Consider the following 9,984-nt stretch of genomic DNA (forward strand, 5'->3'; position numbering starts at 1 on the left):
ACTACATCCCCAATGTTTGCAAGAGTTCCCGTTCAAGGTTGACGGCAATAATTGCGGCCAACAGAGGTTGTATTAAGAGCTGATGTGGGAAATTGAATTTCAAACAACATCTAGTTTTGTAAGGTTTGCTCTCAAAGTCTCAGTTTTGTGTTAATAACGACTGAATCAATTGGGATATCATTGTCAAGCTAAATAAGCCGCATGGGGTAAGGTATAGAATTGTCGAAAAGTGACTGGCAGCAAGTTTTACACAGTTGGTGAGCGATTTAAACAAAGGAGGATTTCATGTTTTTAATAACCTTTTATCCAGCGGGTAGTGTTTATGGCGTATTTCACATGAGATACCCCATCTATCGCTAGAGCTTATTCCCGAGAAATAAGAGAAGGATAACATTTAAAGACATAGAGGATTGGTAAAGTTCGTACCTATGCTGGACACTCTATAATCCGAAGGGTCTGAATTCTTTGCCAATATTATACCCAATATTATTCCCAATATTAAATTGGCCTTGAATGTCGGGTAGATCCACCCACAAGTTTGGAAAGCCTTGGCCAATTTCGGTTGGATGTGCTCCTCTAAATTTCCGTTGTCTTGAACTCTTATTTATATTGCCACTAGGTCCTTAATAGAGCTTGCTGATTGAATTGGGCCCTGGCTTACTGTCGGTATAAATAGCAGGGCCGATTCCAGTTCGGGTCAAAAATCATAATGCTGAATTTATCCCCATTTAATATCATGTTCCGCGCTTTCACCCACTCATAAGTATTGTCTAAGCCGTTTTTAAGGTCCGTGTGGTTTATCAAACTACTACCAAATACTACCTTGGCGTCGTCAGCGGAAGGAGATGTTAAACGACACCAAGGGCAATCCATGTAGTCCTCAACCCGCAAGGTGGGTATTGCCTTCGATACTGATATCATTTAGACAGTTTCGCAGTAGAATAATATAGAAAATGTAATCATTTAAACGCGTGAAGGATTAGACTGCCTTCCCAGATTTTCCCTTTTTCCTTGGGCTCACATGTTTCATACCTTCTTCTGGTATAAAAACCGATTCATATATTATGAATTACAAAATCGGGGTCAAAACGCGTGGGTGAGTATGCAGTCACTTTTTATCACGAAAAAAAATCATTTGTTCAGTTAAATAAAGTCTGATATGTTGTGGGAAGAGAGCCCTTGAACAGAAATGCTTGAAAACCCTTTTTGAACTATCTTACTGTTATTTCCATATTGTGCATCAATCTCTTTTCCCGCCTTAATGAACTTTCTATCAATGGCGTTTGATTTGAAAACCATCAATTTAAAACATACAAGATTCATCCTCCCCAAAAGCCGTTAAGGAAACTTAGTTCCCTACTACTAAAAGCTGAATTGAACGATTCACAGATAAAATGTGATTTTGTCATTTCTAGAAATTCATTCACAAGTTAGTGGTAACTTGACAACAATCTGAGTGCTCAAATCACCTCGGGTTACACAACTCATTTTAATTACCGCCTTCCAAAATTAGAAAAAGGTGGCATTAAAGTGCACCGAGCATCACTCAAATAATGGGTTCATGCGAAACAAGAATGGGCCAATAAAGCATTTGGTAATTAATTAAAGTTAAAACATCAAGATTCTGTTCAGTTCGAGCACAATGCTCAAGTTTTATGTGACAAAATACTAAACTGACTCACGATTATTGTCTAAATTCTTTATATGCCCTGGTTCACTTATTCTATCAACCACATTTTTAAGTGTTAAAAGCATATCTATTCACACCAATAACGTGGTCATATGATATGGATAATGTAACGATACTTTTCTTTCCAAAATGACAACAACAACGAACGAGATACGTAGTTCTGTTCCCCCGTTTTTTGAGGAATGATCTAAGAGGGAATGATCCATTGAACACGCAAAGAATAGTAAGAATATGGCTTAAGAGGGTGGATGAGGTGATTTCAATTTGTTGCGCGTAGTATATCATTTCACAATATAATTTGTCAATACTGTGCATGATGTCTCTCCCATGAATGCCAAAGTTAGCCAGTCAGGTCCTTTAATGATCCTGGCGTATTGTAGAGCAATAAGCTTAAACTTTGAGTGCATCTTTCAGCCTTCAAGTGTCCCGCACTATCAAGTCCTACTCGCTTCTTTCAGGGAGTTATTTTGCTGTTTAATGCGATGCCGCCCTGTTTTAGTAAGGAAAATTTAAACTCTTATCCATAAGCGGTTCATCATTCAGGTCGCCTCAAAAGTGCACGTACAATGATCTTAAAATGGCAAATCTTTAAACTCATGCTTTCCTTTTTGTTCTTGCAACCATTTCGAGGCGACCATTAGGATGCACAGACGACTTCATATTTTTTATGTTTAAGTAACCCACACAAATGCAATGTCTTTCAAAATTTGGCAAATCTCACAACTCAAGTGATCAAATTTGCCATAGGGCACATTTTGTTCGGTGATTCCTTGATCGAACTTGGGAATTCAGGAAGTTAGTGGGCCTGATCACTGTTCATGCTGGTGAACCCATGTTTCCGATCAGTGCAAATATGTGCTCAATAAAATCTCAATTAGGGTTTTCTAATAGACCATGTTTCATTGGCTTGATGGGTATGAACTTCTCTCCCTAAAACTCTATCTAAGGCCAATTCAAGCAAGCACGCTGTCGCTTCATGCCGTTCAGACCAATAATACGATTTGCACAAATCATTCGTAATTTTCCTATCCCACAAACTAAGCATTTGACTTGACTTCAAGAGAAGTATTGTCATTGCTAACCACTAAGCCTCCCCCTACTCCTCATAAAAAGATGGAAATTGCACGTGAAATATTTTTGAAAATGTAAAATGTCAATAAATTTGCAATAGCAAAATCAAGACTTGTATTCCCCAACATTGGCCGGCCCTAATAATCTCTTCGTCAAGTTCTTTAGCGAATATGTTAAGCAATTCGCTTACTAAGTACATATATGCAAATTCTTCTGCTTTGTTCGGAAAGTCTACAACGTTTTGACTTTCATCATTGCTCCAAATGTTTAGCATTTCTCCCTGAGGTGCCCACTTATTCAACTTCCTGCTTACTTCTCCCATTAGGATCCACCATCAAGATTCATTTAACGTTCTGTTTACATATGATTTTTGTAAAAGACTGCTATAAATATAAACGGAAGGAGACGTGGCGGTCATCGCAGATTCCTAACGAGAAGGATACATCCGGTTTGAAGCCCCTGGCAGGCTCCCTTCTAAAGGAAACTTTTAGACGCTAACCCCACCCACCGAAAGAGAACCAATTTAATAAGGATTTTGACTCGGCCTATCTTGGGCGATAGGATGACTGGCTTCGCTGGCCGCTCGAGGCTTAACCCTCCAACTCTTGCACCCACCAATAAGAAAAGATCTCATAATACAGGTGTGACTATCATGCCATGTTTGCTGAAAATCAGAATCTTTTTTTCCATTGAATCGTTCACAAAGAGAGTAGTCCCACTTGCTTGCTTCCAATTGATCGTTAGGTAAAGACAGTTTAGATTTAAAACTTAAAAGTGGATCGGTAGAGTGTCATTTTCCTTCATTCTTCCAGCCAATACGTTTGAAGAAGAAAGGCAAGTTTGATGCGCATCAAGGCCTTGGAGCTCACGTTCTGATCTCTCTGCTTTTCAATGAGTCTGCTTGAAACCATGGAAACCGGAGCAATTTGGGCCAGATTGAGAAAAAACGTGACCACACGAGACGAAAAGTAAAATTCATCTCCTCCAATTCGAGCAGGTTTGAGCTCCTAGCACAGTGCTCTTAATTTATCCAGATAAAAAATCAGTCAATTTTTATAACCTAAGTACGAATATTTCTTTTTTCATTAACTTAGGACATAAGAACAGAGTGTGGCTGGTGGAGGAAACAATTTCTTGGAAAGGCAGGTATTTTTTGGGTAGTAAAACAAATTTGAGTGCTTAGTCGCTTGTTCAGTGTTTCAGTGATCCCAGTCGTGATTATGGATCTTGCCCAAAGACAGTGGTGAAGCCATGGGATGCCGACCGAGTCATCATCATGTGCCACTGATTATCCAGGAGCGTTACGGAGCCTACAAGGATCGCCTCCAATCGAAACGGATCGACCGCGCGCTTTACAAGATCGGACAAGAGGATGCACGAAAGGTGAACGGATTCTATTCATTTTTTTGCTTTAATGAGTCTGCTCAACATTTTATTGCTCTTGTATTTTCAAACTTGGTGGCGAAAATTTGATTTAAAAAAAGTTACGAGAAGATATCTGGCATTAGAAAAATATCAAGAAAATCTGCTCCTTATTGAAACAAAAATTCTTATAATGGAAGCATTTGAAAATTCTAAAAAGCAAGAAAATAACAAACATATTGCACAATCACTGTCCAAAATCTCCAATACCCTTTCGTGTGCTTTGAATGTCTCCAAAATACAACTTGACAATTGACAATTTTACGCTTTTAAGAAGTAAGCCTTCCCTCTAATCGGTTAATAAAGTTCTTAAACCAACTTGATTACACACAGCCCAATCACTTTTCTACTTTGTCATCACAGTTGAAATTGCTGCTCCTGGGGGCTGGAGAATGCGGGAAATCCACGTTACTTAAACAAGTTCGAATCCTGCACAAGCACGGATACAGCACACATGAGCGATTTGAGTTTGCTTACACGATTCGCATGAGCTTGGCCAAGAACCTTTTGACCATGATCGACGCCATGTCCAGGGTGAACATGCCCATCACCGAAAAATCGGCTCGGGCCTCTGACCTGATTCACGTCAAAACCTTTGAGGTGAGTAAGAAAACAAGCAAGGATTTGCAGTTTAGTCTAACCTTGGCATCTAGACTCTTAAGAGTAGTTCTAATCCAGTTTTCAACGAACTAATACTAATGGCGGGTTAAAAACTAAGTGTAATTACATACACTCAGATTAATGTTGGAATTTTTTCGACCACCCAAACAAAATCTTTTGAATAGAACGTTTCAACATTGCTATTCAAAAGCATAATTATGTTTATTTGACCAACCTGTTTTAAGGCTCGTAGAAATGGTTGACTGAAGTGGGAATTTGTCTACAAAAAGTTATTGTTATTTGTGAGCACTTTTTGACATTTGGAAACCCTGAGGAAAAAAAATCGCTTCGGCTCACGTATCAATGTGTGGCTAAAAAGTCACGATGTAACTGTGAACACAGTTTTAATGATTTATGACCATGCTTTTTCACCTCGGAAACATATTTTGAATGGGGTTTACACCAAGTGATTTTACAAAGATCAAACTTGTGAATCAAATCTGATGACGGTTAATGTCAATTCAACTAAGATACTAAGCGTTTATTAATGTATAAATTTAACACAAATGACGCTTCAAAAAAAAAATGCAAAAATGCGTGTAATTACAATCAAATTAATGTTGGAACATTTTGGACCTCAAAATTAACAAGCACAAGTAAAATTTCTTCTGTGGCATAGCTCCGCTTGTGGGCAACCGTGTGACTTGAGGAAGACGAGATTCCAATTTTAAGACACACACCATTCACAATGTCTGCCAAGAAATAATGCATTTTACGAAAACAAAAGGAAAGAGAAGTTATGCACTTGTTCATCCGCTCGCACACTAGTTGCCCTAATGAAGAAATATTGTTTGCGTGCGCATTCTAAAACTTTAAAAACAAATAAGTCACAAATGTAGGTTGAAAATACTTGGGGCTCTAATTTACACCTTATTTCAACAGGATGTCATCTCATTGGAAGACATGAATGAATATGCTCTGATCAAATTGGGTGGGGCCATGACTCGTCTTTGGAATGACAAGGGTGTGTCTGCCGCCTTTGCCAAGAGCCACATTTTCGGCGTGTCCGATTCCATCGGATATCTCATGGACCGCTTACCCGCCATCTTCAATCCAAACTACGTTCCCACCGATCAGGACATCATCCACTGCCGCGTCCAAACCACCGGCGTGGTCTCCATAGAGTTCAACTACAGCGGACTCACCTTTGAGATCTTTGACGTTGGCGGCCAACGCTCAGAACGGAAGAAGTGGATCCATTGCTTTGAGAACGTTTACGCCGTTCTGTTTGTGGCCGCACTCTCCGATTACGATCTGGCCATGAACGAGGATCCGGATAAGAATCGCATGGACGACTCCTTGGGTCTCTTTGACCAGATCTGCAACAATCGCTGGTTCGAAGAATGCTCCTTGATTTTGTTTCTCAACAAGAAGGACGTCTTCCGCGAGAAGATCCGCAGGGTTCCCATTTCGAGATGCTTTCCGGAGTACAAGGGCAAGCCCAATTATGAGGAGAGCTCGAACTTTATTCGACAGCAATTTGAGGGACAGAATAAGTCGAAAAAAGACATTTTCAGCCATTTTACTTGCGCCACCGACTCGCAGAGTGTGAAATTCATTTTCGATGCCGTCATGACCAATCTCATAATGAGCAACTTGAAGAATGTCGGCCTGCAGTAGCGTGCTCAAGGCGTTTTCACATGTTTGGTTATCAGCTGATTGTGCATGCTTGTTTTGTACCTTTCTAAATTTGTCCTTTTTGAGTACGTCCTTTCGGTTTCCTAAGTACCCACAAGTGATACGTTGAAGTTGGAATTACCTTCCACTTAGTCTCCGGCTCTCAGAACAAACGTGCGTAAAAGTTATCATAACTAATTTGCATCCCATAATTTTAGATAAGACATTAGAGTATCATTCGGTGGGATGAAATTTGATCAGAGCTGTTTGTGCGAGGAGTTTTATTGTGAGGGTCTAATCTATTTCAAAGTGTATAGCCTCATTGTTCAATTATTCAGCAACGCAAAATTTGAATACGATTTTAAACAGCAGTATATAACTTCAAGACGATGATGTCCGTTAGAATTTTCGGCTACCTTTCCTCCGTGCGTAAACTGGTCTTTGCTGTTGCCAAAAATCCTTTCTGGAACCCAAGTAGATCAAACCCTCCCGAGCACAAGCTTGAACCTACAAAAGTAAGCAAATTTTTCAGACTCCCTCTCGACTTGTACTGCATTTGTGATATTGATGCCAAAATACCCTATGGGAGATGTATGTTTCCGTTTCATTCGTGGAGTTGAACGAGTTCATGACGGGATTGGCCAGGAGTTTCTCCAAATAAAGAAAATCTTTGTTCAGTTCCCCTAGAAGTTCCTTGTTGTTTTTTCTCAGGACATTTTCCTTTCTCCGAAATCGTTTTTCCGCCTGTTGTTCCTTGCTCTCCATTTTAGTGGAGGACAGTGACGCCATCCCATCGAATGACGATGAAGGTGTGACTTTGGGCGACTCCCAAACTCCTTCCAACTCCGGGACAGATCCCATGAGGACAGCATGGAGCTTTGTTTCGTAACGTTCTTTTCTCTGTTGTGTGTGAATCTCATCCTCCAAATCTGATTCCAGTTGTTCCGGATCTTCCTTTTCCTCTGGAAACGAATGGAATCTGGTTGGCTATGGAGAATTTGAACGATGTCATTGTAAACTACCCTGAACCAGTTCTTGTTGGAACAATCGAGATTGGTTATCTAATTGGTCCTGCTTCATGGTATTTTGATTCAGGGCCTCAATCACTTCAGGCAGATCATCAAAGTGGAAGGCCTTGCTGCGACAAAGAGCGTTTTCTATGGCATCTTGGGATTTTCGAATCCCTGAAGCCACGGCCTCAGTATCGGGCCGCAGAGTATTGGCCCTGAAAATTGGAAAAATAGCTTAAAGTGAAAATATATAAAAAAAAAAAAAAAAACAAGGGAAGATATTTGGTTGCCTATACCTGAAAAAGTATTTCATGGCGTGCTCAAATCTGCCCATGTTATATTGGGATTCGGCTTTGATGAGCAGGCCTTTTACACCGAATGGGTTGATGGTCAGGACTACGTCAGCATCGTCATCGGCCAGGTCGTATAATCCTAGTTTGGTGTAACATTTGCTTCGAAGAACAAATGGCACCGGATTATGCTCATTGACCATATCACAGGCGCTGGTCAAATACATGGCTGCTCGTCTTGGGTCCCCTGACCTGAAGGAGGAAATTAAGTTCTACAAATAATCTTACACTTGGTTTGAGAAGCTGATTCTCATACTTAAGCTCATGCTCGCCTTGCAAGAGATAAGTCTCAATTTCCACGTCCTCGGTGAGAACTGCTGCCGTGGAGGAATTCTCTAAGCGATCTCTTTTCTTTTTCACCTAAGAGAAATAGTCTTTTGGCTGTTATTTCCCTTAAGCCTTCCTCCCAAAGAAGGATAGTTAGGAGTATAAATGTACATCAGCAGAATCATGAGCCTCCGAATTTGACGCACATGATTGGTTACTGAAATGTGATATCCTCTAAATTGTGCTTGCAAGTTTCTGAAATTAGACGAGATTTGGTGCTTTCATCCTAATTGAACATTCATTTGAATTCTTGCAAGAAGGAGTGGAACAATTTCACAGAAACAAAAAAGATACATGTTGTCATGATTATTAGAAGTAGTTATTCTGTGGTTTTGTTCCGTTTCTGACCGTCGTCAAAGGGGAGGAGACTCTTGTTCGCCATTAGACCAATCTGAATGGTGGCACCCTAATGGGATTTGACTGCCACCTTCGTTATGACAGGGATTACCAGCACGAATTTCTTACCTGGAGCTCGTTCTTAATGTCCTTGTTGCCGAGGACAACCGCTGCCGCTCGGTCTCGATCCACATAAAACACCTCCACTTTGACCTCAATGTCCATTTTCCGGCGTTGCCGATTGCGTTGCTCCATTTCCCGACGGAGTTGCTGGAAGGCCTTGTTCTTCCGGAGGGCCCCGTTAGCATCTCCGTTGTCTTCAATTGCAACCACATCCCCTCGACTGCCACGCCTTGATCCTCCGCCCTTCCTTTTCGAATTCCTCACCGGAGCGGAATATATTCTATTGTAAAATACAAAGAAGATGAACACGGGTGAATGAATCAAAATTTGTAACACTGAGCCTAACGTAGAAAAACACTTACGAAGACCTTCGACTCCGACTTTGGGCGGGTTGGGTGGAATCGACATTTTCGTCCGCCATGCCTTAGAACCGAAGAACTTCATAGAACACTTGCCGGCCGAATTTGCAAACGGAACTGACTGAAAGATGGCTTTTCCTTTTCTTTTTCACCCTTCTCTTTCTTTATGAGGATCTACTGTAGGAGAAGTAACCAAGCCTTCCGACTTATTGTCAACCCCAACCCTTTCATTGGATCGTTGCGACAAACACGCCCAACTGTAGATTTTGGGTGGCTAAAACAAAACATGTTTAGCTGGAGGGTGGGAAATTGCAATCTTAAAGCCTATGGAATACTGTAGCATTCATGACAAGTCATAAAATGAAATCAACAGAAATGAATACAACATTTCATAATCAACTGAGTTGGAGTGTGTGACTCTTTCGTTTGATTTCAACCGATTTAGGCTTTTCCCTTACTTGTGAACTTGTAGCTGTAGCAAGATGACAAAATGTTGCTTGTCTGGGGCAAGCATTCTAGTCTACCTTTCAAGGGGTTGTTTTTCTCTTTGAGATCGGACATTCGAACAAAACCAATATATCGACTTTGCCGAGTGACGGTACACAACCTTCAAGATCCATCCAAAAACGTCGATCACAGCATTTTTCTAAAAAAAAGAAAGGACTGAAATGAAGACGGGCGTCAGAGTTTCTGATGAAAAGGAGGAAGCCTTGGATTATTGTAATTGGCTTTTTTACGTTTCCGACCTCTTAAAATTTAATCTACCATAGCAGAGTGGACACATCTTTGTTAGCGGACAATGAGCAAGGTCAGTTTCTTTTCGACAAGTTACAAGTGTAACCCACCCCTTCACATGATGACCAGCGTAACGATCCTTCGTGCCATTTAACGAGCCCAAGTCTATGGATTACATTTGTATTCGAGAGGCGTTGGATGAGACGGAAAAGTGCAGTCCAAGAAGTGCTTCATTTGACACTTTGCAATTGGTTCTTTTTGTTTTAACGCCTCACGACTATTTT

At 40.7% G+C, this 9,984-nt stretch overlaps 2 protein-coding genes across 2 annotated transcripts; one reads left to right on the forward strand and one right to left on the reverse strand.

Annotated features, from left to right (window-relative positions):
* Positions 1–3,749: 3,749 nt before the first annotated feature.
* LOC131882795 (guanine nucleotide-binding protein G(i) subunit alpha-1-like) lies at positions 3,750–6,474 on the forward strand. The gene is made up of 3 exons (XM_059230059.1): positions 3,750–4,144; positions 4,547–4,783; positions 5,726–6,474. Exons 1-3 carry the CDS (start codon positions 4,013–4,015, stop codon positions 6,461–6,463), a joined length of 1,107 nt encoding a protein of 368 aa, XP_059086042.1. The 5' UTR covers positions 3,750–4,012; the 3' UTR covers positions 6,464–6,474.
* Positions 6,475–6,539: 65 nt separating this feature from the next.
* Positions 6,540–9,390, reverse strand: LOC131882792 (uncharacterized). Its single transcript, XM_059230056.1, has 7 exons — positions 8,969–9,390; positions 8,613–8,886; positions 8,077–8,180; positions 7,767–8,012; positions 7,483–7,685; positions 7,040–7,422; positions 6,540–6,967 (listed from the first exon to the last, which is right to left on the reverse strand). Exons 1-7 carry the CDS (start codon positions 9,025–9,027, stop codon positions 6,860–6,862), a joined length of 1,377 nt encoding a protein of 458 aa, XP_059086039.1. The 5' UTR covers positions 9,028–9,390; the 3' UTR covers positions 6,540–6,859.
* Between the last annotated feature and the right edge of the window lie 594 nt (positions 9,391–9,984).

Source organism: Tigriopus californicus, chromosome 6 (genome assembly GCF_007210705.1).
Source record: "Tigriopus californicus strain San Diego chromosome 6, Tcal_SD_v2.1, whole genome shotgun sequence".
NCBI classification, from domain to species: domain Eukaryota; kingdom Metazoa; phylum Arthropoda; class Copepoda; order Harpacticoida; family Harpacticidae; genus Tigriopus; species Tigriopus californicus.